Raw genomic sequence first — 27,858 nt, 5'->3', positions numbered from 1 at the left:
TGAAGTATTTAAAAAATTGCATTACAGCCACAAACATGCTTAGCACCTTGAAAAACAAACTCTCTTAATTTGATGGAGGACTGCAGGGAGAAGAGGCATTATTATGAGATGCAGAGGTTGCACTGTCTGCATGGCTTGCACCAAAACCAAACCCGGTGATTTACAGATACCATGTAAAGGATCTTAACATCCACCATAAAACTAGTTTTCTATTGTCAGTCACATTTGCATTGGAAAACTCACAGTTGCTCAAGTCCTACAGGCGGTACTTGGAAAGTACAACAGTAACAACACAAACAAGAGTAGCACAGAGATCTTCACTCTACTGCTGAATACTTCAGGGGGTGACACGCTTTTTACTACACCAACAGAAGATGGATGAGCTACTTCTAATCATTTTATTAGCTACTTTACATATGTTTTCTTCAGTACTTACCTTTTACAGTTACATATGAAAATAAGCTGCCCCACCCTAAGCAAAAAAAATTTGATGAATGACAGGTGCCAAATTCATATAAAATCCACAATCACTTCATCACAACGCTGCGTACAGTTCCCAAGGCAAATACTGTCTCTTCACCTTTAACAGTTTTGGATGGGTTTTTCTTGCCTGATTTCTTTATTAACTCAATTAAATTTTGGGTATCCACAATAACCAACAGCAAGGGCTTCCACATCTCAATTACGGGATACGTAAGAACCAACAGACTTCCTTCACTCGATGCTTGCCCTGGGTCTTACATTGCAGCAGACAGGAAACACTCATTTCTTAATCATCTTTCCACATCATTCATTTTTTATACCCCTCCATCATATTCCCTCTGTCCCCCACAATCTCTTTTACAGCCTGAGGAATCGTAAGGCACTCAGTCAGGCCCCTTCAGAGAGCTGTTCATACCTTCAGTCAAATGCACAAGACAGATTTTGAGTTAGGAAGGAAAGGAAGCATTCAGCGCTGCTGCAACAGCCTCCATGCTAACAAGCAGGGAGAACGCAGGCCTCCAGCAGCAGCTTTCTGCAACTCATTTACCTCTTCTCCAGAAGCAAGATTAAGCGTGGCTTCACAGCGTAACATCACAACAGAGAGCAGACGTGAAAAAAAATAACAGTAAAGGACTTGGTGTGACCCTTTGCTTTTAATTTTATGATTTTAACATGCTCAGAAAGTCTTCTTTTATAATTTAGGATGTTTTTTATGAATATCTTCCCTAAAGATCCATGTCTGTGAATTGCAATATAAACTGACCTGCAACTGTATTTCATAGCTGTAGCACTGAAAAGCCAGTGTATTTTATATATAAAATATTTGTGCGCAGTATTCCCCGGCACAAAATTAAAAACCTGACTGCAATTTATTTCAAGTATTTTAGCTGCATAATTTCCATACATTGCGGTGACAACCAACATCAGTAAACCTTCTGACAAACATGACCATTAGTATATTAGACTATGTCTAACAATGCAATTAGCAGTTAATACAATAAAGGATCTTTAAAAACAGGTTATCATAGTTCCTCATACTGAGTATCTGACAGACTGAAAAACACCTTCATTGTCATCTTAACATTTTAATGTTTCGTTGTTTTAAAACTGAATTGTTATAAAACCAGTGGATATTTACAGGAGTATTTCTACATAGAGCTCAGAAGCTTAGCTAGAGCCCACAGCTCAGATGAAAAGTACACGCAAGGAGAAATCAGTCCATTTAAATAACCAAATTGCTACTACAAAAGCACTGTAGCGCTAAGTGTCCAGGCAAGTATTATAATGAACAGCTGTGAATAAGTCATGACAGAATACAAATAGGAGAAAGTGAAACACTCACGTCCTTCAACAACAGTTTTTCCAATAACGTTTAGAAGGAACAGCTCGACTGACTTGATATAGGAAAATAATGTTTTACTAAATTCTCAGTATAGGTAGACAAAATCACCTACCTGACGATGAGTAAGGTAACCTTTGCATCAGTAAACAGATGCAAAGAAAGCAAGCTTTGATCTGCCTGATATACTAAATAATGAACTTAAACTCCATAGGAAATGCTAACAGTATTTCTGATGTCCAAGGATAAACTTTATTTAAACTTATTGAGAAAAATACACAAAAAAGCAAGCTTCTGTTAATCACAGAAGTATGAAACAGTTTTTACAATACAATTTGCAACAGACTATGATTTAAATTATGCTTATTACTGAAAATATTAATTTGTCAACATTCAATTCACCAAGATTTTCACCACCACATGTCTTTAAATATTAAATAAAATTTGCATAACTATAAACAGGTATCAATTTCAAGAGAAATACAGATGAGAAAATAACAGTTCAGTGTCACCTTCACTGAGCCAGTATTTTGCACTGAAGTTACAGAAATACGTAATCAGAAAGACAAAATCCACGCAAAGTCTTCAGATGATTACAGTTAAACCAAAATAAGGTGGCTTTATTAATTATTTTTTTTTGCACTTGCTCAAATGCAAAGTATATAACTTCCTGTCAAATCCAACTGTTCTACCAGCTTAAATTAAAGACATAGTACATCAAAAGAGATTTCAACACAGAGATTTCAAATTAGGAAGAGTTTCAAGTGGCACGTCAATTAGACCACTTGCAACCATTTTTTCTAGTATATTCACACATTTGGTAAGTACGTGGAGTTTTTAAGTAAATGTTTTACGGTAGAAATAACAGTAATTCCTTCTCCCAGAAAAGCATCTTACCTTCTTGTTCTACTTTTTGATCTCGATCTTTGAGACCTGTAGGATTTGCCTCTGCCTCTTGATCGGCTACGACTGCGTTTTCTTCTAGAACCATATGAAGAGCTACTGCTTGATCTGTGTCTGCGTCTAAAACAAAACCATGCTGTTAGTACACCAGTGCTTCTTAAAAAAAGAAGTATATGCAAAACCATTTCTTGTGTTACAAGATGTCTTAAAAGCCTCAACAAATACCACCACTGCAGCTTCATAAGTAATTCACACGTACCTGGGCAATGCCTGTCTTAAAGAGCTTACATTCAAAAATACATATCCCAAGACAGAAAAAGGGCAGAAGGAGAAACAGAAGTTAACTGATATGCCTAAAATCATACAACACTTGAAGGGCTAAGCCAGGAACACAACCCTGCTCTCAATGCATTTTAGTCCCATGACCAGCATGTTGGAACTCATTGACTCTTTGCCAAATCTAAGGTTAAAAAAACATTTAGACTTACATTCTCAGCAGAATTTACACAGAAATACATTGTATGGGATTGCTTTTCAATGGAAGGAACTATAATTCCACGGCTAAAAATGAAATTCAAAATGTCAGCTTCTGCACTGCTACTCTACACGATTATTTCCAGCCATTCTATCTGCACACATAAAAAGCAAACACACAAAATGTATGTTAAATTATGTACACCTAAAAATATTTTGCATATTTTTCTATATAAACAAGTTCTCAGTTTTCATAAATGCAATCTTCGCCCTGCTCTGTTATAGACAGACCTTTCCCCCACCTCTTCTTAGAGCTACTAGTAATCAAATAATCAGTGTTAATTTATTCAAATTGAATTTATTTCAATCCAAGTTTTCTCTCAAGTTCCATCAGGAGTCAGAATGCTATCTTCTCTCCCTGCCCTCAACCTCCCTGTTTCATTTACTCAAATTAAATTATTATATATATAGGAGAAAGGTGAAAGAATACATGATAAATGCCTAAATTAAACCAACTAATCCCCAAACTGCGGGAGGGATTCCCTCTTAACCTTTTGTAAAATTTCCTCTCCGCTCCCTCACAGCTGACTAGGTAACAACTACAACCCTTACATGAACCTACATATTTCTGGGCTTCGTGATTCTTAAGTAGTATTAAAAAATAACACTATATTCCTGTAATTCAGGGTCTGGTCAGCGTGATATTATCTTCCGTAAGGAAAAGGGTGTATTACATACAACAAGTGCTGTAGTCAAGTGGACTGGTAAGGATTTTGAGGTTAACTAGGTCTTGATCTGAAAAAGGAATGCTAAATGCTAGTGTTCCTGCTAAACAAAGATGAGGAAAAGTCATCTTGGAGACTGCTGGTTTATATTCTTAAGGGTCAGGGATAAATCCAGCAGGACACCGTGTGTTACAGTGACATCACTGCCAGGAGCAAATGTCCTAAACTGAGGGCAAAGCAGAGGTGCTAGCCAGATCCTAAAAGCAGACACTTTCGTCTTTTCTGGATTCAATTTAAGTCAACTGGTCTTCGTCCAGACTCTAATCTCCCTTCAAGCTCTGTTTTTATCTGTGAGATAGCCATGCCTGCACTGGACTAAAGAGATTCATAAAGCTGCATGTCATCAGCATATTGTTGGCATCGGAGCCCATGTCATCTCGCTGTGTCCCCTAAGGGCTGTATGTAGATGCTAAGCAGGAACAGAAGAAAGCAGGGATGGAAATGAACAAACAAGAACCCCCCCCCCAGAAGCAGCCAACTCACCGAAACACTTCTACCAGCTACAGAAAGGCTGCCCAGCAGCAGCTCCTAAGATATTTCCAGTGCAGCTAGACAAGATGAGTATCTTCCAGCTCCACCTATTCATGAATTGGCCACCACCTGCCCAGTTTGACTCCAGGCTCACCTTAAGCCAGAGAGAGACAAACTGGCTATCTAAAAAGATCAGGTGCTAAAAGGGGCCTCTGTGAGGAAGGAAACAAGGTGTTGAGAAAAATTTGGTAGATACAGCCACACGAGCTGTGTTCTCAACACCTGGCTAACTACTCTATTCTGGACCCTAAAAAAAATACTAAGACTGATGGTGAAAACTAACCTTTACAGCAAAGTTACACACCCACTGTAAAATTACCATAACAATTCCCATTGAGGAAGTCTGCCTTGCTGCCTGGGAAGCCCTCCTTGGCTTTGGCAACAGAAAACAATTAACACAGAATAGTCTGTAACTTTTAAATGGAATTACTTTCCAAACAGACATTAACATATGAGCCATTATCTTCCCAAAAAGAGATTCCAAATTCATTAGAAGGAGAAGAAAGGAAGAATTTGGTTTGTTTATTTTGTGTTTTTAAAATAAGAAATTTACCTTTGTATCTGCATATATATGGTGTTTATGGTTTGTTGTTGCTGTTTTTTGCTTTGGGCTTTGTTGTTGTTTTTTTGTTTGTGTTTTGATGTCAGTGGAAGTAGTGCCACCTCTGCCGAGGCTCTGAGCAAACTTTGCTATACAATTCTAAACTGGAATTGACCACACATGGGATACAAACACTTCGAGCTTTGCACCATGTGAAAGAGCTCGATTTGTAAACAATTGCAACAGCCAGTAAATTACTGCAAACGCACCTTTTGTCATAAGAATGTGAGCGAGACTGGAGATCCCGAGACCGCGACCTTGACCTCGATTTCCTTCCAGATTTTTTACGGCTGTACGTTCTGCTGTCTGAGGAGCTACTTGAAGATGAACGCCTGCGGTGTTTCTTTTTCCTTCTGCTTCTGTTCTCTTCTTCCGTGTCCGAGGAGCGACGTCCCATTTTTAAACTAAGTAAAAATAAGAATCCTAAACTGTAAGAACATCTTGTGTCTGCGTTACATTTCTATATGTATATAAATATATATATAAAAATGTGTGTGCTTGTATAAATACACATATGGTTACACCATTTTAAAAGCTACCATGTGAATAGAAAATTTTGTTTCTATGTAAAAATTAAATCAAGATTTAAATAGAATGTCAACAAAGTCACATTACCAACTAACTTGGAACTTATTTGCTGACAGCGTGAATTTACTGTGGCATTAAATATTTGCTTTAAACTTTCACAAAAAAATATTTTACAACCATGTAGACAGATAAATACACTAATAAAATCATTTTTTTTGTCTGTTAATAACATATTTCATCTTGGCTTTTGTTTACATTTTTCAATTAGATACTTTTAAAGAAATGTAGGGAGTAATTTACAAAGTTATTTCTTACAGGATATTTCATATTAAGCATAGTGAAGATGTTGCACTGCTGACTGCACACAATCTTAATTTACAGTTACAGATGAAGATCCATACTTGCACAATCAATAAACTGCAACCTATTTCAGTCACTGACGCAACTCACGGCATGTTTTTAGACGGTGCAATTAAAATAATGTATGGTTTCGTTCTGCTTGTCATAATTAAAACAAGCATTGAGAAAACATTTTCTAGAAATGTTATCTTTAAATTAATTTATACTGGAGTTTGGTTGGTTTTGGGTTTCGGTTTAAAACCACTCAATTTCAGATCCCTTTATGCCATAAACCAGAGCTACAAATACCAGACTTCAGAAAGGTCTTGATTGTCCAAATAAGCACATTGGCAAAGTCTACAGACTTTGATAACAAACCAAAAAAAGGGGGGGGAGCTGCTGTCACTCATTTACTTGCTGCAAAGACTGTCATCCTCGTTTGTAACTCCTAAGCAATCGGTTGCATTGCTTCATGGTTACATGAAGCTGCAAAGAGCAAGAAATGCTTTAAAACTTCTCCTGTCCCAGAATACCTGCCCTATTTTAGGCCAAGACTTCAAGACCCCCCTCCACACACCCTACCTAAGGGCAGCTGATAGCAGGCCTCCTCCCCACCCCAACACTGGGTTGGTCCCTGGCCACTTCTGTATGAGGAAAATGGGAACTCACAATTCTTTAAGGTTTATATCAATGGCTAAGTCACAGGTATATTTTGCCTCAATATCATCTGTCTTTAACCAACACTGAAATACTACAGCTCCTCATATTCCAGCACCCACAGGTTGAACTTGTTCCTTTTCTGTATGCCAACTTTTGCCCTCTTGCACCCCTTTTACCACCTAGGCAGCAGGCCCTAATCTCCAGGGCAGAGACTGAAAAGAGAACAAAAGAAATTCACTATTAAGTGTATTTACACTCAAATACACAGAAACTATGCCAGAGAGGAGGAGCTAGCCTGGAGGTGAAGCCCAAATCCCCTGGCCATGCCAGAGCTCACCCCAGTGACACCACAGCCCAGGTGAGAAAGCCCCAGCCCCAGGGACGCCCTCCTGACATCGGCCGCCACCAGAGCTCCCGTGCTTTATCATCCAACAACTGCTCACCACAAAATATGAGGTGGTCCCTTATGTATCTGGGTCCTCTTGGACGCCCACAGGAGTTTACTTACTGCCACAGTCAAAGCAGCAGCGACATGAAGCTCGTTCCCAGGCAGCCAAACCTCGGTGGGTCTGGCACCACTTCACGCAGCCAGCAGTGCCGCCAAGTGAGCCATCGCCCAGCTTTGCCACCGCAAACCCCTCCGAATATTCCCTTCACTCCTCCATAGCCCCAGTTTTCAGCACTTTGCGAGCTGAAGGAGCAGCTCTAATCGAAGCAGAGCAGTTTTGAAATATTCAGCTTGAAATGGTAAGTCTCCATGCACCTGAACGGCAGGAATTTCGGATGAACTGCTTTGCAAGAGCTCTCCTTTTTAAGTAAAGTTATTTTTACCATATTACTGAAGTTATCCCTCATAGCCCTTGAAGGAGATAGAGGCAGTATTTTACAGACTATTTTATGTCACTTAAGGAAATATGACTTTAATTCACAGTTCTGTAGAGGAATGCCAATTTATATCAAGACACTACCTGGAGCAGTTATTTCTTTCCCCCCACACACTCATAGTAAAAGACTTAAAGCTCCCAGGTACTAACAGTTATTGTACAGTAAAATAAAGCTCTTCAAATATGTACTGATAGAGCCGTCTTCAAATGAAGATGAACCTGAATCTCAAACTCGAAATAAGCAGAAACTGCTCAGGAAGATGAAACTCCAGCGCGGAGATCTTAAGCTAAAAGCTCACGGCCCCAGCTCGTGACAGCAAGATTAATGGGAGAGCCCAGGGAAACACAGAGCACAAAAGGCATTTCTGCCACGACATTCGCCGCCTGACGCGGGTATCATTATGAGCCAGAACATTACACTTCACCGCGTATATTGTCTGCTGTTTAACTTCCTCTTTTTACCATCAGCTTTCTCCCCGTTTGGCACATCACTGCATTAAGCGGCATTCCAAGCTAGTGAAACGTGGCGTGTAAATCTCAATTTCGTGTCTTCAGGACCAAAGACAAGCAACATGCCACGGCCCTTCTCTGTTGGAGGACAAGCCCTGCTGCAACACGTGGAATACCTCTGCTTTACACACACATGAGCCTTGGGAGCTCCAAGAAGCACTGGCTGTAGACGAGCTGCAGGACAGAGGCACATGGGTGACCAATGCTCTGCAAGTCCTTGAGTTTCCACTAGGAAAGAAGCTGCCAGAAGCAGCCCTGATCCTGGAACAATTCATGCACTCTCTTTCACTGGTGTCTTCAGATCGTCCCCTCAGCACATCGTACACATCTTCCTGTGAGGACACCTCGTAAAAACATAGCACTTGAAAGCAGCCTGTTATTAAGACCTGTATCAGAAAGTCAGCTCAGAGAGGCACAAAGTCTCCTCACCGTGACATCAGAGAGGCTCGTACTTTCCTGCCACTCTGCTGAACTTCTCAATGGGATGCTCACAGCCAGACCTGGTAAACTTCACGTCCCTGCTCTGGGGCAAAGGCTGTTCCAGCACCTACAGACAGGTCTCCGGGCCTATTTGTAATACTTTAATTTTGTTTAAGTCTTCTCTCTTAAAACTGACGCTGCAGCACTCTGGTTGACATGAGAGCAAAGCGCACGCTCTCATCCACACCTGTGCCAAGAGAAACACCACCATCACCAACCTGAAACCAAGTACCTACATCTGGCAAAATTACAAACAGCGCTATCAAGCTCACTGCAAACAGCTAGCTAACCTCCCGCCCTGCACACAAAAACCTAGAGCAGACGTTAGGTACTAAGAACCTTCATTTAGGGCCGACTTGCAGTAAACGCCAACCAGTGGCAATATTTAGGGGGTGTCTCTTCCAAGATGTGTGTGCCCACCTTGAGGAGAGAATGGAGAAGCCAGCAAGAGATATCACCTGATGAGCTCCAGCCAGGAAATGATGCTAACTGAAGTGAACTTTACTCTAAATTAGTGAGAAACAGGCTCACTGCGTAGGATTCAGTGTTACCAACAGCAGTGCTGTTTGCAGGAAGAGGGAGACTGAAGAAGAGGGTGGCAGTCCCTCTCAGACAGCCTTTGTGTGCATATAGATGAGAACACCTTTGTGTTCTACCTCTCAATCCCGTAGTTATGTTGAAACTCTCCCAAACAATTCAGAAAAAACACTCTCAAGTGGAGGAAGAGATTTGATTAGAAAAGGCAATGAGGTGATATAATCTTATGAGGGCAACATCTGTTTTTAAATACTCATCCAGTGGCATTTCTTTCCATTAGAAGAACTTCCAGATCGCTAAGGAGAAACATCCAAAGGGCATCTGCAAAGCCTCCTGCCAGAGCTGGCCACCTCGGAGGAGAATCTCCAGATGGGAGAGCCCCAGGAGCTGAGCTGCTCCTTGCAGCGCCTCCCTGGTGGCAAGAATCCAGGGACACCAAGTGTGCCATGACTGTCTCCTGGTTAAATACAGGCTATCCTGTTTGAGTATTTTTTCAAAGTATTATGGTATTGTGAAAAAAATCATTAATTCTGAGCTTCCAAATTGCTCACCCATGGCTTTGAACTGAGGCAATTTGTGATAACTGCGTTCCTACACCCAACTTTGAGCCCTGAGATTTCAAAGTTAAATAGGGGGGGGTGGGACAAGGCTCGAGGTGCCCGCAGCCACCCCAGGCCGCTGAGCCCAGCGCCCCCCGGAGCCCAGCGCCCCCCGGAGCCGCCCCCTCAGGGCTCCCCTCAGGGCTCCCCTCACGGCGGGGCCCCCCCGGGCCCTCCCTCTCCATAGCAACGCGCCCGGGCCCTGCGCCCTGCACCCTACTCCCGGCCTCAGGCCGGGCCCCCCTCCCCCAGGCGCTGCGGGCCGGGACACGGCGGGGCCGGGGCAGCCCCACAGGGCCCGGAGCCGCCCCCCGGTGCCGGTCCCGGTTCCCCCCCCCCGGTCCCGGCCTTACCGGAGCGGCGGCGGGCGGCGGTTTGAGCTCAGCGCCTCGCTGGGCGCCGGGCAGGCAGCGGCAGCGCAGCGCCGAGCGCATCGAGCCCGCCAGGCAGCGCCGCCGAGCGCCGAGCACGCGATGAGCCGGGCACCGGGGGTGGGTTTGGGGATGGGGGGGGGGGTTAAAACGGAGGGGGATGGGGGTGAGAAGGGGGCGCTGGGGGTACCCCGGGGCTGGGAGAGAGGTGGGGGGGCTGCACGTCTTGTCCCAACATGAGGGGTCATGGGGGATGCCCCGTCGTGGGCTTGAGGCACCCACAGGGGCTGGGGGGGGGTCGGTGCCCCGGTGCCCCCCTTTTTAGGGGCTGTGGGGTTTGAGGGGGCTTCGTGGGCTAAGGAGGGACCGGGGGCAGAGCCAGCAGCGTGGGCAGCCCCGCGACCTGCCCGCATCCAGCCCCCACGCAACGAATTCGCCCCCCCCCGGAGCGCCGCGGGGCTGGGGCAGCGCTGGGGGCACGGCGGGGGCTCGGCCGCGATGCCCGGGGCTCGGCAGCACGGGGGGAGCCGCCGCCGGCCCGGCCCCGTTGGCAGCGGGGAGAGCTCGCCCCGGGGCCGCCCGCCCCCGTTGTGTGGCCCCGGGGCGCTGGGAGCGGGGGCCGAGCGCGATCGGGGCCCGCAAAGGTGGGGAGGGGGCACCGGGGTTGGGGGGGGGGGGCGCCGCGTCCTGCTCCGGCCCCGCCGTGTGAGCCCCGCGGGGTTCAGCCGGGAACCGGTGCCCGGGAGGGGAGTTACAGACCCGGGAATCGTTTATTGGGGTGCCAGAGAAGGTGCGAAACGAGGCGGCTGCTGTCAACCCGAGTACGGCCCTAACGGGATCTGGGCGACAAAGGGGGAAAAAAAAACAAAAAAAACAAAAAAAAAACAAAAAAAAAACAAAAAAAAAAAAAAAACAATGTTAGCGGCAAACGGCGGAATTCGCCCCAAGCTGCTGCCTCCGTTCGCCGGATGAGAAAACGTCCGTGAGCCGCCCGTGCCCGTGCCCGGCCCCGGCAGCCAGCCCCTCGGCGCTCCGCCGGATCCGGGCGCCCACGGAGCCAACTTCCCCGGTTCCCCCGGTGCCGGGCTCGGCCGGGGGCGCTGCGGGGGTCCCGGCCCCTTCCCGGCCCCTGCTCCCCGCGGAGCCCCGCAGCGGGTGCGGGTGCGGAGCCTGCGCGCCCCCCGCCGCCTCCCTCCGTGGCCACTCCCCTGCAGCTCCGGCCCCTCTCTCCGCGCCGCGCTCGCCCGGGACCTCGCGGCGGGCCCGCGCTTAATTAAATTAATTAGGGCGCTGAGCGCGGCGGGCGGGCGGGCCGGCGGCGCCCTGGCCGCAGTGCCCCGCGGCGGGCAGGCGGGCGGGCGGCGCGGCCGGGCGGCGGAGAAGGGCTGCATTCAGAGCTCCGAGGGGAGGTAATTCGCCGGGAACAAGGGGCAGGCGTTGCAAAGTATAAATAGTGCCACTTCAATCGCCGCGTCGCTATCAGACCCCGAGAGCTGGCGCGGAGAGCCGCCCCGGCCCTGCACGTCGGGCGGCGCGGCACGGCTCGGCACGGCACGGCTCGGCTCGGATAGCAGCGGCACGGCTCGGCACGGCTCGGCACGGCGCGGCACTGCTCGGCTCGGCACGGCTCGGCACGGCCGGGGGCGCCGCCGCCACCCCGCCCCGTGGATGCCCGCCCGGGGGGGCGGCACGGCGAGCCGGGGCAGCGCGCCCCTGAGCCGCGGCCATGGAGGAGCTGACGGCGTTCGTCTCCAAGTCGTTTGACCCCAAGGCGAAGGAGAAGAAGGAGCTCATCACCTACCGCGAGGTGCTGGAGAGCGGCCCCCTGCGCGGCGCCGCCGGCCCCCGGGAGCCCGGCGGCCCCGCGGCGGAGCCGGGCCGCGACGAGGCGGGCAGCCCCGCGGGGCGGGCGGGCGGCGGGCGGACCCCGCCGCGGGACCCCGACGCCGCCACCGCCGCCGCCGAGAGAGCCGCCGAGGCGGCCACCCCCAAGCTCAGCGACGGTAACGGCGGCACCGCGGGCGCCCCTTCCTCCGCGGCCCTCCGCCCTTCCTTCCCTCCCCTGCCCGCTTCCCCCTTTCCCCGTCGGGGCGCTGCCCGTGCCCCCGGCCGAAGCGGCGGCCGCGGCGTCCCCGGTCTCCGGCAGGCATCCGCGGCTCCCCCGAATCGCGGCCAGCCCAGAAGTTTGCGTTCAAATCTTGCGGCGAGCCTTGAACTCGCGCACCGCCCGACCCGCTCCTCCGGGGCGCACGGAACTAAAGCCGGGCCCCGGGGGCTGCCGCGTCCCCCCCGCGGGTACCGGCGGTGCGGGGCGGTGCGGGGCGGTGCGGGGCGGTGCGGGGCCGGGGGCTTCCCGCTTCGGTGCCCCCTCGGTTCCGCCGCGCTGCCGGTGCCCGGGTGTGGCGGGGAGGCAGCGGCCGTCCGAGCCCGTCCGCGGCGCTGCGCGGGGCCCCCGCCGTGCGCTGCCGCCCTTTTGTTCGTTTTTTTTGTTTTGTTCCGAGCGCCGGGATGCCGGGAGCATCTCCGGAAACGGCTCGGCGACAAATTTCTGCTAACGAACCCGGCGAACCGGGAGCCGCGGCCGGCCTGGGGTCGGCGGCAGCCCCGCGGCGCGCAGGAGCCGCGCAGATCCCGCGCACGGAGCCCCGCGCACGGAGCCGCCGGTGCCGGGGACCGGCCCGGGGTTCGCAGCCACCGGCACCGGACCCACAGCCCCGAAACCCTCCGGAGCCCCCCGCGGGGAGCCTTTTTCGCCCTCTCGGGGCGCGGAGGGGCCGCGGGGTGCAGCCGCGACCTGTTGCTGCGCTTCCCCGGGCGGGCGGCGCCGGGGCCGGGCTGCGGGAGGAGGCGAGCGGAGCGCGGAGCCTCGAGCCCGGAGCCCGGAGCCGAGCGGCCGGGCCCGGTACGGCAGCGGCCGAGGCGGGCCTAGCACGGCCCCGGAGCTCAGGCCCGGCTCCCGGCTCGGCTCCGGGCCCGGGAGGAGGCCGGCTGCGGGCTGACCGCTCGTGTCGTGCCCAGTCTCCCCAGAGCTGAAGGAGCGCAAGGAGGATGCGAAAGCGATGGAAGACGAAGGGCAGACGAAAATCAAGCAGCGGCGGAGCCGGACCAATTTCACCCTGGAGCAGCTGAACGAGCTGGAAAGGCTTTTCGACGAGACCCACTACCCGGACGCCTTCATGCGGGAGGAGCTGAGCCAGCGGCTGGGGCTGTCCGAGGCCAGGGTGCAGGTAGCTCCGTGCGGGGCCGGGGGGGCTCGGGGCCGCGCCGCGGGGACCCCCGGGTTCAGGGGGGGCTCCGCACCCAGCTCCGCACCCGCTCGGGGTCCCCCGGGCTGCGCTGCGCTGCGCTCCCCGCTAGCGAGGGCGAGCTGCGGCTGTTAAGTTTATCGGGGCAGCGGCCGGAGAGTAAATTAGGAAGCGCAGAGTGCGGGCATTTTTATTGTCCGGCTCTCGTCGCAGTTCCTAAAGCGCCGGGGAAGCAGCGGGGCCGCGCACGGGCTGGCTTTGTTCGGCTTGCTGCCGGGCAGGGGTCGGGAGCCGCGGCTCCCGGGGGCTGCAGCTGCGAGCCCAGCCCCGGGCTGCCCCCGGAGCGCTCAAAAATCCGCTCCTGGGCTCGCTCCTGCGGCTGCTGCGGGCTGGAAGAAAGAGCAAGGCTCGGGCTTCGCCCGGCCGGGGAGGAAGGTAACTTCTGAAATTAGAACAAATGTAAGTGCTCCGGTGTATTTCCGTTCTAATAATAAAAGAAGAGAAAATGATGGTCATTATTTGTTCGAACACATGGAGTAGTTTTAGGCCCCTAACATCTGCAGCTGCTAGAAAGTCCTGCTGTAACAGATACTCCCCCTCAATCTTTGTGCTTGTAGGCCACCATCTGCACCAAACTATGCGCGCGATCCTTGTGGGGTTTCCCTGCATCTCGCAGTGGGGTAAGGCCAGAAACAGAGCGGTCCCGTTGTACCGAAAAAGTAATAACGAGCAGCTTTTGTCACCGCAGCCTGACAAAAAGGAGCCTTCTTTTCCGCTCTGCCCCTCTCCCCTCGTTGCGTTTTGTTTTGTTTTGTTTTGTTTTTTTTTTCCCTTTCCGGCCGAGGCAGCCACCTATTTATGCCGAACAAATCCGCACAAAACCCAAGCCGGAGCCGCTCGGCTCCGGCCCCGCGGGGAGCCCCGGGCGGGGGGCGGCTCCGGGGGCTGCTCCCCGCTGCCGTCGGGTCCCTCGGGAGCAGGCAGCGGGGTGCTGGTGCTGGGCTCCGCAGCTGCACCCTTCGGAAATCGCCGCGTTTGTTTCCTGCGGGCGAGCAGATTTTCCCTGGCTGGAGCAAATGACAGGGCAGGGGAAATTCGCATTTATATTTGTCTCTTCGAGCGAGACCTCAAAAAAAATGATGTATATATATACGTTTGTTTTCTTTATATATTTTTTTTAATTTTATTTTTGTTCTGGCCGCGGGAAAGGCTCGGTTGGCGGCTGTGGCTCGGAGAGGCAGCGCGCCGGGCTGCCTGCGCCCAGCAGCGGCTGCAGCCGGTGCCCTGCCCGCTCCGAGCGAGCACAAGTTCGGGCTGGAAATGTGGCTCCACGATTTCAGCCCCGGTGTTAAACGTGTGTTCGGGGCTAACGCGCAGCCTTTTCTCAGGGAGCAAATGAAATTATCATGATAATGAGACGATTATTCCGCTCCTGCGCTACACTCCGGTGCGCAGAGGAACGGAGAAATTCCAAACTTCTTTGTAGCGAAGCTTTTATGGCAGTAATTAGCACCAGCACCCCCCAAAAAAAAGGGAGTCGTTAAACACCTCGGTTTTAGCTTTTCTTGAAGGTGAAGCTAATTGATATCACAGGCTATTAATGAGCGCCTTCTTGCAGGTCTGACGGTGCGAGTGCCTGAACCCGGTACCGAGAGCTGGGGTTAGATATGGGGGGGCGACTTGGGTCCTGCTGCCCTGATGCGGAAAGGCGAGAGCAGGGCTGAGAAAACCCTTTATGGACGAGGACCCCCTTGCCCCGCGTGTCCCGTTAGGGCTCCCCCCCGCCGGGCTCCCCTTTGTCTCCGCGGTGCTTTCGGTGCTGATTTTTGGGGCGATTTCTCTCGCTCCCGCGGCGCGGCGTGACGCCGGCCCCCTTGTCCCCGCAGGTCTGGTTCCAGAACAGGCGAGCCAAATGCCGAAAGCAAGAAAACCAGCTCCACAAAGGTATGGGGGGGGGCCGGCAGCGAGCCGCGGGTGGGTGGGCCACGCGTGGGGGCGGCAGCGCTGACCGCCTGCCCTCGCCCCGCAGGGGTGCTGATCGGCGCCGCCAGCCAGTTCGAAGCCTGCCGGGTGGCCCCGTACGTGAACGTGGGAGCGCTAAGGATGCCCTTCCAGCAGGCAAGGGGGCGCGGGGGCGCGCGTGGGGATGGGGATGGGGTCGGGGATGGGGTCAGGGATGGGGTCGTGGTCAGGGATGGGGATGGGGATGAGGATGAGGATAGGGATGGAGATGGGGATGGGGATGATGATGGGGATGGGGATGGGGTCAGGGATGGGGATGAGGATGGAGATAGGGAAGGGGTCAGGGATGGAGATGAAGATGGGGATGGGGCCGGGGTCAGGGATGGAGTTGGAGGTGGGGATGGGGAGGAGGATGGGGATGGGATTGGGGCTGGGGACGGCCCCGGGTCTGGGGTCTCCGCTGCCACGGGCGCCCGTGTCCCCGCAGGTTCAGGCGCAGCTGCAGCTGGACAGCGCCGTGGCCCACGCCCACCACCACCTCCACCCGCACCTGGCCCACGCGCCCTACATGATGTTCCCCGCGCCCCCCTTCGGGCTGCCGCTGGCCACGCTGGCCGAGTCCGCCTCCGCCGCCTCCGTGGTGGCCGCCGCCGCCGCCGCCAAGACCACCAGCAAGAACTCGAGCATCGCCGACCTCCGGCTGAAGGCCAAGAAGCACGCCGCGGCCCTGGGGCTGTGACCGGGGGGGCAGCGGCCGCTCCTCCGGAGGGGAGCAGAGCTCGAAGCCAAACGGCGAGGAGAAGGGGGAGAGGAGAGACTGACGGGAGATATAATACTTATTTAAAGAATTAGACGAACTAGACGCGCAGCTGGGAAGTTCACAGGTTTTGAAACTGACCCTTTTTCTGCGAAGTTCACTTTAATACGAGAAATTTGATAAGAGAGGCGGGCCTCCTTTCACGTTGCATCAGATACTTGAGTTTAACAACCACGTCGGGAATAGCGACAAAAAGAAGAGAGAACGACGACGAAGAAGAAAGAAGGAAAAAAAAAAAAAAAAAGAAAGAAAGAAAACGGAAGAGAGACAGAGACAATGATTTCTCTGCGAATTTTTAATGGGAAACTGTCCGGGATACTTCCTCCAGCAGCATTCCGGGTTGCATGTATTTGTATTTCATTGATGGAGTCCTTTGATTCACTTGCACTTCACCCTCATCTTTAGTAGAAAAACAAAACAAACAAACGTGGCTGGGTTCTTTCGCTTTTAATCTTGGAGGGAAGCAGAAAGAGAGGGAGATCAAGCACTGCCTTTCCCACTCTTAAATCTTTGCTGGTCGTTCGCTGTCCCACCTCCGAAATGAAAGGGAGCGGAAAGCGTCAGGAGCGCGGCGTGTGCCTCCCTCGCTGGGTCCCTCTTGTCCTGAGGGCAAAAAGAAAAAAAAAAAAAAAAAAAGAAAAGAAAAAAAAAAAGAAAGAAAGAAAGAAAAGGAAAGAAAGTATTTAATGCCCAGCCGCCACTTCACACAACGGCCAATTCCAATAAGAGGTACTGGGTACATGTAAAATATGTTGATACACACGAACAAAGTTTATTTTGGCTATAACTTGTGAATTGATAGTTGACTGTCAAACATTTACATTTTATCTCATAAAGGTGTATCTATTCACGTAATCTTGTGATTTATTTTATGATTTTTGGTTGATTTGGAAGACGTATAGCTATTTAACCTGGGGTACCTCGAGGGGTGGCTGCTCCCCCCGGCCCCTCCTGCTCCTTGCCGGGAACGAGGGAAAGCTCTTCTGCGCGAACTTTGGTATGGACGGGCTTTGTATCTATTTGTTCTCCATGAAAACGAAATTATTTATATTGACCATATTTTTTCTAGTGTATTTTAAGTTATTTAAAAAAGGAAAAAAAAAAAAAAAGATGCTGTTATTTCATTACATTTGTTGTCAGTACAATATATTTTGTTTCGCTCAGGTTTGCTTCACCTTTTGTCAATCCGTTTCCGACGTCGCAAATTTCGATAAGTGCCAAGCAATGAATTTTAGACACTTTGCGGTCTTTTTGGGGCCGAGGGGGGCGAGGTGCCGCTGCTCCGGCCCCCCGGAGCCCCCCGGAGCCCTGCCGCCCCCCGCCGCGGTTTCGGTAGAAAGCGGGCCGGTGGAAGCGACTTCGCAATTGTGTCTTTTGCAAGTTCTGTCAAGTTCCCTCAGGTAATAAAATCGAGGAAAGTGCACTGGCTCGCAATGTTTTCCGCCCTCCCGCAGCGCCCGAGCCCGCACGGAGCCGCCGCCCGCAGCCCCGGGAGGAGCGGGGGTGGCGAGGGGATGGCGCCCGGTGTGAGGGGACGCGACCGCCATGGGGGGCTCTGTGAGGGGAAGGAGCCCGCCATGGTGTCCCTGTGAGGAGAAGGGATCTGCCGCGGGGTCCCTGTCAGGGGACGCGTTCGCCATGGTGTCCCTGTGAGGCGACGCGCCCGCCATGGGGGGCTCTGTGAGGAGGAGGCGCCCGCCACGGTGTCCCTGTGAGGGGACGCGCTCGCTGTGGGGTCCCCGTGAGGGGAAGGCTCCCACTATGGTGCTTTCTGTGAGGAAAAGGCGCCCGCCATCGTGTCCCTGTGAGGAAAAAGCTCCCGCCATGGAGTCCCTGTGAGGAAAAGGCTCCCACTATGGGGCTTTCAGTGAGGAGAAGGCTCCCGCCATGGTGTCCCCGTGAGGGGCCGCTCCCGCCGCTCGCTGCGGGATGGCGCCCGCCCCGCTGCCCCGTGAGGAGCCGGCGCCCGCCGCTGTTCCCCGGCTCCCAGCCCCGTGAGGGGACCCCGGCTCGGCTGGGGAAGGAGAGATCTCGGCGGAGAAGGGCTCCCTCCATCCCTCCGTCCCTCCTTCCCTCGGGCAGAAGGCGGCCCGGCAGCGGGAGCAGCGGGCAGACAGCTCGGGCGTCTGTCTGCTGCTGGAGGGATAGATTTTACGCTGAGTAAAAAAGCAGCTTTATCCAAACAAAAGTAAGATCCTGCTAATTATCAAGTCAATAAAACTAACGGTGGTGTCGATTGATCCGTGAATAAAGGAGTTAATTAATATGTGCGCCAGTTGCTAATATCGCAGCCCCGGCCCCGTGGCCCCGCCGTCGGCACCTGAAGCACGGCCTCGAATAAATTCACTGTCCCGAATAAATTCACCTCACGGCCCCTGCCCGAAGCCCAGCTGGGTTTTAAACACGGTCCTGGGCAGGTTGTGGGTGCCCGTGATGGATATGTACAGCGTGGGGTTCAAATCTTTACAGTCTGCTCAGATATTGGCATGTCTGTCCTCAAGATGATTGTAATAAAAAGCATGAAAAATGTACTTTCATCATAACAGAGAAAGACGATTGGACGGTATAAGAGAACTGTGTATTTTTTAGCACAGCTGTGATTAAAATAAAATACTCTTAACAGGATATTTTTGGACAGGAATACTGACATTCCTGGTTTCCTTGGGCTGGAATACCTAATAAGTCTATAGGCCTACAGAAGTTGGCCAGAACTCTCCTGTTTCTATTTTATTTCTCAGAGTGTCTGAACTTATATATATAAAAAAAAATGTAGGTTTCATGAAATTTAATTATGGACATTTCACGAGCCAGCCAATGCATATACAATGTATGCTTTCTGTAGATAAAATTTTAGCATGGGATTTATGTGGAGATGTACTGGCATGAGAAGGGGATTTAGAGAAGAGATCAAATAAATCACGTAGCAAGGAGTAAACACCTGTTTCTGTCCTCGTAGAGCCCATCGCGTGTTCACAGCATGAACGTATGCAGATTCTTGCCCAGTGAAGTAGCAGTTTCCAGATTTTGCTCGCTCCCCGCAGTAACGCATTGAGGTGAGCACTGCGATGGCAGCCAGATGTCTCGCACAAAACTCAGACCCCACCGTGCTAACCCCTATCAGCCCTCAGCTCTCGATACAGGAACACTTACAAGAGGAAAAGAAGAAAGAAAGAAAGGAAAATGCTCTTTTCCAGGGTGAACGGTGCTGTTTTGAAAAAGCGCATAAAGCTGTGCTAAATACTGGGTATGAAATTGCTCTGTCTAATCTTGTTCATCAGCAGCTCGGCTTTCCTGCAGGCAGAGCTGGTAAGCAGCACACTGAAACTTGCCTTTCGGAAAAGCAGCAGCAGATCTATCGAGTGTATATGGGTCCAGCCGAGGGCTCTCAGCAGCAGCAGCGTGGCCGTGCGAGTACGGCAGTCCCGCGAGCAAGCTGCAGCTGAATGCTCAAGGAATAAATAATGTGTTTTTTGTAGCAGCAAACACTGTGCTAACTCCTGCCCAGTAAATATTGATACTTGTCCAACTTTGTGGCTGTTCCCATTTTGTTCGCCCTTTATTCTCTATTTCTCACAGTTTCTGAGCCTGTTCATCCTTCTCTGCGAAGTAACAACAGGTGAAAGTGCACCTTAAAGGTCATCTACTTTATATATTAAAAAAGCACAACAGATCTGTTTCACTTTCGCATTTTTGGGTTGTGCGACAAAGTCCTGAAAGGAACTGGAAAAATTGTGCTTTTTTTAAGCCTTCCCAATATTTAAGCTGCAACTGCCCCTGGTTTTGATAGAGGATCTGATAAGTGTTTTCAGAAATGTGGGTTGTCACTGCTCAGGACTTCAATGAGTGGCCAGGTCTTCTCTCCAGATGTTCTTTAGGCAATTAAGCTGGTGTGAATGAAGAAAATTCTGAGGATTTTCTACACCATGAACCTTACTAGTCTGGTTGCACAGCATATAGGATTTTAGCTTTTTGGATGCATTTACACTGTTCTGCCAGTCCTTACTCACTTTGCTGACTGGACAGAAGCTAAATTTCTGATGGAAAAACGAGCGGAACCCTCGATGCCCATCATCTTTTTATGTTATAACAGCATGCCTCCTTTTCCTCCTTCTGTCAGAGAAAAGCAGCCAGCCCCCATCTGGAGGCTGATTTCTGCTTTTGGCTGCCAGGTGCAGGCGAAGGCTCCTGAAGCACCGCTTCACCTGGCTCATGCTGCCGGGGATGAAGGCTGCAGCGCTCTGAGCGCTGTGCTCGTGTGGTGGCACCCATGCTTTGCACCGACATGTGGCTCTTCCTTTGTGATGCAGGAGGCAGCCTCTTTCCAGCAATAATGTTTTAAACTCATACGAGAACTTAAACTTTACTCAGAGGGGAGGGAAGCCAGAAGAACGAGGAAGGAAAAGCCGCTGCTTTGCTCCAGCAACTAGTGCTGTATAACCTGCCTGCTCCGGTGGTCTCAGTAAAGAGGTCATTTGGATGCTGTCCTTTTTTTCTGCCGCTCCAGCCTCAAGTTGCTTGCTCATTTCTGCAAGATAATGGAGGAAAATATGTACCCAAATGAGATCTGCAGCACATTTTGCAAGCCTTTACTTAACCCTTCTGTGTTAAGCTTTTAAATACTGCACCTCTGAAAGACACGTTTGAGAAAACATTTTCCTTTACAACAAAACTTTTATGGCCTTTGCACGTCAGACATGCTGCTCATTAAATATTCTTGGGACACTAGCAATCTCCTTTTACACAGGTAAAAATCATCCAGGGAATAACACCAATTCAAAATTCTGAAACCAGGGGGTACGAAATGCATTCACTCGCAAAATGCAAGGAAATTTGAAGTTAGCAGCAGCCAAAGCCATTCTGAAAGCACCAAGGGTACAGATCCATGGCTGGTAAAATAGTCCCAGAATCTTTCATGAACATCTTCTTTGGGTTAATTAAGAGAAGGAAAAGAGTTTTGATAATGCATTAAGAAAGTCCAGCTGCACCCCAGCTCAGGCTGGCACTCGGTGTGTTGCAGGTAACCCCCACATCAGTGCTCCACGCTCAGCTTTCCCACTGGGATCCTGAAGCACACCCATGGGCAGGCACAACCTGGGCAGCTGGGTGACCGTGGGCTCCACCAGCAGGTGCCTGCTCTTTCTCCCTGGTGTTTTGCTCTCTGAAAACATCCCCCTCAATTCAGCACCTCCTGGAGAAGGCAGCAAGAAGACGCAAGCTAATCATCTGACAAAGTGCCCAGTGTTTGCTGATGTCCCACCTTCATGATTTGGATGCTCACTTCACTAGCGTCCACCACACCTCTACTATCGCTCAAGCTCTCAGGGTTTGCATCAAGTGGTCTCGAGTCACCAGGAACTGGTAAATGCTGGCGATTTTGCTGGGGGGACTCAGCAGCTGTGGGGTCTTACTGGTTTCACAGCTCCTGCTCTCCCACAAACCCAAACATTTTAACTCTCCTTTCATCTGCCTTTGACCAGCACCTTGGTGCTGCAGTCTCCTGCTCCAGCAAGACACCAACACGCTCTGTGCACTCCGTAATGGGTGGGACATTTTGTCACTCGTGCTAGGTGGCCACTGCCTTAAGAGCAACAGTTCTCCCCCACATGGAGAGCTCATGCTAGAAAGAGGGGGTCCCTCAAGCTCTGCATGCAGAGCTGGGCCAGGGTGTCCCCATGGAGAGCTGAGTTGGGCCTGGGATCACACCAGCATCGCGGCACCGTGCAGGCAGTTGGTGTTAGCAGCAACGCTTACAGGGCTCCGAGCTGTCCTCTCAGTAAATATTTAAGCAGCGGAAACTTGGCTGGCGCTGACCGAGATAGGTTGTTCTGCTGGAAATTAAGACACTGCCTGTAGCCCATTAGCAAAGAGCTGCGAATGCTCGGAACATCTTTTACGCCATTCCTTTACTTAACGTGTATACATTATTTATTATGCAGGTTCTCTTTTAAGAAATATTTAGATTTGGAAGTGTTTTGACATGTGGTAATCTTTAGGAAGAAGGTAAACACACTCTTTTTTAAAGAAAATGTAAATAAAGTATTCCCCAAAATATCTCCCAGAGGTTAAATGCAGGACAATGGAAACCACATGGAAACGCCACCGCTGGCCCCGCGCGCTTCCACCCGCCCGGTGACCGCAGCAGAAATCCTGCTCGGCTCAGGACCACGGGGCAGAACCGGCAGGAAGGAGAAAACAACAGGCTGATGAATTAACTGGTTGTGATATGTTTTAAATCTCTGGTTTAGAATATTGTAATTAGTTGGGCAGCCAGCAATTAAAGTAAACAGCATTGCTATAGCTTTTGCCCTTACTGTGGGAAGGCACACAAACTGATTTGTGTGGTTTCTGGCAATTTGGGGGTGATTTTTCTCCCTGTTCAGTACCTGCAGGTGGGCTCTGAGTCCTTCTGCTGTGGATCTGGTGGCACACGGAGCGGGCTGAGCTCTTACCTGGTGCACGTGGTGGTAGCGCTGCCTTGCGCTCACTGCACAGGAACATTCCTGGTCCTCGGTGGGTTTTATCCCTGTTGCACAGAGCTGACAAATAATACAAAGCAGATGAGCATTTTTACATATGTAATCAGCTTAATTACAGAAATAGTTTACAATATTTTCCTACCTAGGCAAAGCGTTTTGTACGCATTTCAGAAGTAATTTAGCCCCAGTAATATTTCTAAAGGAAAGATAAACATTTGCAATTCATAAATTACTTTATATTCAGATGCAATTAGCTTAGATTAATTTCTAATGGGCTCATTTTGCTTGTAATCAAGGACTTATTTTCCAAGGCCGGGGAAGTGACTGTGAATTTTCTCTCAGAGCTTTCTTTCATAACATCTGTACTGAGACTTCTCGGTTAAACAATGGAAAGGCAGAATTTACAGAGTGTCAGTTCCCCGCTCTGCTCGTGGAAAAAGATGAATTAAGCCTTCTGTTAGGAACGGAACATATATACTTCAAAACAATTGTTATTAGCCACGATACGTCCAGGGTCAGGCTAACTTATGGATGATGTATTCCTGGGAGTAATTCATCTTTATGGCTATTTCAAGTGCGAATGCATTTAAAAATTTTTAAGCTTTTGCATCAGTTTAATGCACGTCCCACTTAGTTTTGAGAAAAAAAAAGAAAAATTAACATTCACCAGGGGTTGCATTTGTTTTTAACTATTTCCTGTGTGCTCATTGTTCGTTACCACAGAGGAACATGTGGTGGTTCAGCATACCTCAAGTGCTGTCAATAAGGAAATGGTAAATTTGGTCTTGTCTAATTTCAGAAGACTCGAAGCAATAGCTTGCAGATACACGGATTAACGTTAGGGGCTCAGGCATGCAAAGATAATGACTAGAGCAGAAAGAAGAGTTTTAGTTTTGCCTTCGGTAATCATAAATGCCACATGTTTAAAAAAAAGCTTGTGCTTTTGTATTTTAACAGATATGAAATTGGGATAGCCATAACTTTAGTTTTAGACAGCTAACTTCTGCACGCACTGCTTAGCTCCCCAAAATTCTCAATAAAGCTAAGAAAAGCTTTAAAAAGAAAAATCACACTTAATACCTCCAGGTTGCTGGGCTATCACCGTGCCAGGGCTGGTGGCCAGGAAGGCTAAGGTGTATTTTGGGGTGATCTGCAGTCAGGATCAGCCCCTGGCACAGCACCAAGCTCACAGAGCCATCTGCACAGGGAACTGCAGCACATCCTTGGGCAAATGTACATCTCTGTGCAAACCCAGCTCTCCGAAGCATCGTTTTGCAGCTTTGTGTCTCCTCTGGAGGAAGCTGGAAGGATGGGCATGAGCCAGGCTGTCCAGAAGAGGTGCTGCGAAATGGAAAATTTCAGGTTTGTGCTCAGAAGAAATGCATTCCCCGCAAATCGCATTTTTCCTTGATTTCTTCAGTACCGCTATTGAGCAAGCACAACCTTGTTTAGCTTAAAAGATCTAAGAAAATTATAGCCTAGGGCTCTTGGCTGGTGTCTGAGTGTTTCTCTTGTCATTGAAGTCCCGGAGAACAGTTTAAGACCAAATGTCCATCGCAACTCTCTCGCTCGGCACTACAGACAGTTTGCCCTGGGACACCGAGGAAGGCATCAAATGCGGACAGGCTGCAGCACGGGCTCGCGTTAAAAATGCACACAGCTATTGAACATGGTCCCAGCAGGACAACAGGGAGCTTGTCGCACTGCTTGCTGTCAAGTGGCCACAGGTATGACTGTGAAAAGCATCGAGTCGCCGTGAAATTAGGCTGAATCAGACATATAAATAAACCAGAAACACCTCTTTGAGGCAAATTGGTATTGAACACTGAATTCCAACGTTCTGGCTGTAGCTAAAATAATTAATCCTATAAAGCAATCTCCTGCCCTTATCTGTGTGTGCAGGGACAGGGCAGGCACCTGGCCACTGCTCGGGGCCATGTGCATGCAACACAAGGCAGGGAAGCATCAGGGAAGCGGAGCCTGAAGCAGCAGAAGAGCAGGGAGAGAAGGCAAAATGCCCAGGGAGGAAGGCAGATGCGTCCATGGTCATGGTAACTGCCAAGGGGAGCAGGAACCGTGAACAACCAGAAGTGCTTTCTGCCCAGCAGGCTGTGTTTGGGGAAACTGCACTTGGTGAACCGGCATAAATAGGCAGCGGTGTATTCATGGAAGACTTTACCCACTCATCAGTTTGTTTTCCCAAATTAAACAGCCCAAAAGAGCCTGGGCAGTAAGTAGATACGGCACACAGGCTAGCAGAACTTCTCCAGATCTGCTCTCACAACAGCATGAATTCAGAAGGAAAAGAGTAGAAGGGGATGTCCACAGTTTGGCCCTTGAAACATCATCTTGTGCACATTTATGTCCCAACAGAAAGACCAACATCATAGACTATACCCAAGAAATTAAATTTTTGTATACCCATTAATCCATCATCCATTAATGGCCACTGTCTCCATAATCCCCAGTGGCAGGGAAGCCAAAATGCCTTCAGGACTGCTGGAGGCTCCCTTTGCTGGTGAGGCAGGGGGAGCACCCCATGGGCAAGGCACGGGATGGCCGGGCTCCTGCTCCATGGGCTCCTGCCCTCCTGGGGACGGGGAGGGAGACCCTGCTGCAGGGACGGCAGCTCTGGTGGATTGCGATGCCTTCCCCTGCTGAAAGGGCACGTGCAGGAACAAGAAGTAAGGCAGAGGATGAAAAGGTTGGCACTTGTGACTTACCCTTCTCCCCACCTAACTTTTTCTTGATATTTTTTGCAAACCATCTGAATAGCCAGTCTTACCCTGGCTGGGAAAAAACTGCTAATCATTGAATACAATCAGTGCAAATAATATTTTTTTATAACCGTCTTTCCTCATTTCAATGAGATGTTGCAATGGGTTGTGACCAAATTGGAAGCCTCATGAGCAGTACCCTCTGCTGCTGAGACCAGTTGACATAAATGTAACTTCACAACATAGGATTTTTTTTTCCAAGATCCACCTTAAAGAAAGTTTAAATCTAGAAAATGAATTATTTCTAAATTCAATCTGCAGCCCAAAATAAGGAGTTGTTTTAACATCTCCTCGTACAGATCCACATCTCCACAGCCAGAGCACTGAGCCCCTTGCTTGGGAGGGAGCAAACACCGAGCTCATGTGCAAACAAAAGCCAGCACCCCCCGTGCACGTAACCCTGCAGCACTGCAACGTGTGTGCACGAGGACTGCAGGATCAGGCCACGTCCCCCAGCTGAATCGAAACCCTCCTTCGTTCCTAAGACACCCCCACTGGGTTCTTGACAGATTTGATGTAACGTTAACGGTATTTAATAAAGTATCTCTAGATTGAAAAATACTGGTTCAATATCAGGGAGAGGAAAGGCTGACTAATCTGATTACATTCCTATGATCACTTTTATAAGCATTTTTATAGGATTTATTGTTCGGACTCAAACAAATTGGGCTGTCAGAAAAAACAACAGCCACAACACCTTCTTATGGAGGGCTATTACGTGGTTGATTTTAGCTGATATTGTTTCTGTGCTCCAATGAGAACAGAGCAAATTATTGACGATCTTTGTGTAATATTGGGTTGATCTTTAAAACATGTACTTCAGCGGGTGTTTGTCTTTCCCCGTGTCTGCTGTCTGCAAAAGCTTTAGTAAACACGGGTATCTGTGGCAATACTGACCACAACAGCATATTTTATTTGTTGAAAATCAGTTTCGTATCGTAATAAAGTATATTTGCTGTGGCAGCCTGTTTTTTTCCGGAGACTGATTTATACCTGTCCAGACAGCCAAAGAAAAATCTCTTAAGACTTAAATGCAAAATTCTATTACCCAAAGTATTGTCTCCCAAATTCGTATAGTGAACTGTCTTTGAATTTCTAGATTAAAACTGAATTCTGGTTAATTTAAAGTAACAAAGAAACAACGGGAAAGCCTTGAGCCCTGCTACCACCTGGCAAACAGAGAGGGAACAGCCTGGTGTGGGCAGGAGCCACGGGGTCCTCTGGCAGGTCTGAGAGGGCAAGGAGGGAAGCCTCCAGTGAAAACATTGTGGAAACCTTCCTCCTAAATAGTCTTCTTGAAGATATTCCTACTCTGTGATGGCCTGCAGGTCTATAATGAGGTGCTCAGCTGGCTACCCCAGCCAGGCTCTGTGATGAGCAGCAGATCTGCCAAACACAACAGCGTGAGGAGGGCACGAGGAGAGGCAGGGGCATTTACAGATGGAAGGAAACAGAGAGAAACTGAAAGAACAAATGAAAAGCAAGAAATGACTAAGTTCAGAAACATTATTTGTATTCTTTGGCAGACCATTAACTTTCTGAAGATGCTTTCTTCTTATATCTGTCTGACCAAGCTATTTCTCAGCTATTGCTGATTTTTCCCACTGAGGTAGCACTATTTATACCAGATTTTGGTTGAGCTTGTAGCTGGCAGCTTAGCAAGCTGGATTCATACCACACTAACCAGTCATGGGTGCAGCTCGGTTGCTGCCAGTTCAACTCCTCCAGCTGTGACTCACCCAGAAGCAGCAGAGGACCCGTGCATCACGTCCAGCCTCACATCTCCAGCACCATCTGAACCTCAGCACTTCTCCCTTCAGCTCTCCCAGCCCCATGGCCACACCACAACTGTGTGCCTGGCAGCCTCTTCCCCCCATCTATTACCACTCCTCACTGTCCTGGGATTTAAATACATCCCCTGCCCTCGCCCTGTCTCTCTGAGTGATTTCAGGTGTGGGAACCATTTCGCAGTGCCCATGGGGAGGGGTTTCTGCACCCAACCATCACCACAGCAGGGCCTTGCTGCTTTTTAAACCAAGGGATCACACATGCAAGGAAAGGAAAAATGGTCAGTTATACACTAAAACCAGAAAAACATCACAAGCATGAGCCTGGACACAACCTATACTAACTGCCAACATTTGACACCCATGTTTTTTTTTTTTTTTTTTTTCCTTTTACATTATTTGTAATGTAGGGGATATGGGAAAAACAAGTGGTGGAAGTAGAAAAGGGTGACTCACACATGACACCTTCTTTAAAAAAAGGGTCCTCACAATGTTTATTTGTTTTTTTTTCTTCTTGTTGTTTCTATTTTTTTTTTTTAGTATAATCCAATACAACCAGACATTTTTTTTTTTTTTTTTCTGATTTAGAACGGATCTTAAACAGTTATAAATATAATTTTCCCTTAGCAAACTTAATGAGTCCCTAAAGCGGCTCCAGATGCCAGACAAGTGCATACGCAACATTCCTACTGGAGGAATAACTTTTGATATTTAATCAAAAGAAACAAGTTTAACAAACAACACACTAACATATGAAAAGATAACAGTGA

General features: G+C 49.7%; 2 protein-coding genes and 1 long non-coding RNA gene across 5 annotated transcripts in view; 1 reads left to right on the top strand and 2 right to left on the bottom strand.

The window, feature by feature from the left end:
- The window catches only part of RSRC1 (arginine and serine rich coiled-coil 1), a 139,766-nt gene extending 129,637 nt beyond the window's left edge, over window positions 1-10,129 (bottom strand). For 2 of the 3 annotated variants that reach the window (XM_068691849.1, XM_068691851.1), the window contains exons 1-3: window positions 8,467-8,489; window positions 5,326-5,520; window positions 2,720-2,845 (exon numbers count right to left, since the gene is read on the bottom strand). In XM_068691849.1, coding sequence (XP_068547950.1) covers window positions 2,720-2,845; window positions 5,326-5,520; window positions 8,467-8,474 — 329 coding nt within the window. In that variant the 5' untranslated portion in view covers window positions 8,475-8,489. Of the gene's footprint in view, window positions 1-2,719; window positions 2,846-5,325; window positions 5,521-8,466; window positions 8,490-10,006 lie in introns of those variants that run through there. The other variant, XM_068691850.1, reaches the window with a different exon arrangement.
- An 800-nt stretch (window positions 10,130-10,929) lies between these two features.
- On the top strand, window positions 10,930-17,471 carry SHOX2 (SHOX homeobox 2). The gene is made up of 5 exons (XM_068692348.1): window positions 10,930-12,027; window positions 13,043-13,251; window positions 15,156-15,213; window positions 15,299-15,387; window positions 15,719-17,471. The coding sequence occupies exons 1-5, from the start codon at window positions 11,751-11,753 to the stop codon at window positions 15,968-15,970; spliced, it is 885 nt and encodes a 294-aa protein (XP_068548449.1). The 5' UTR covers window positions 10,930-11,750; the 3' UTR covers window positions 15,971-17,471.
- Window positions 17,472-18,694: 1,223 nt separating this feature from the next.
- LOC137861302 (uncharacterized) lies at window positions 18,695-27,152 on the bottom strand. Its single transcript, XR_011099535.1, has 4 exons — window positions 27,041-27,152; window positions 23,605-23,865; window positions 22,498-22,584; window positions 18,695-20,573 (listed from the first exon to the last, which is right to left on the bottom strand). It is a non-coding gene; the product is annotated as an uncharacterized lncRNA (long non-coding RNA).
- Window positions 27,153-27,858: the final 706 nt, after the last annotated feature.

The sequence above is a fragment of the Anas acuta genome, chromosome 9 (genome assembly GCF_963932015.1).
Source record: "Anas acuta chromosome 9, bAnaAcu1.1, whole genome shotgun sequence".
Lineage (NCBI taxonomy): Eukaryota > Metazoa > Chordata > Aves > Anseriformes > Anatidae > Anas > Anas acuta.
This window is presented reverse-complemented; position numbering and strand designations above follow the sequence as displayed.

Bases quoted from the DNA above. Each gene is read 5' to 3' on its own strand.
- SHOX2 (XM_068692348.1), top strand. From the start codon at position 11,751: ATGGAGGAGCTGACGGCGTTCGTCTCCAAGTCGTTTGACCCCAAGGCG. The intron at 12,028-13,042 runs GTAACGGCGGCA...TGTCGTGCCCAG, and splicing joins CACCCCCAAGCTCAGCGACG to TCTCCCCAGAGCTGAAGGAG. The intron at 13,252-15,155 runs GTAGCTCCGTGC...TTGTCCCCGCAG, and splicing joins TGTCCGAGGCCAGGGTGCAG to GTCTGGTTCCAGAACAGGCG.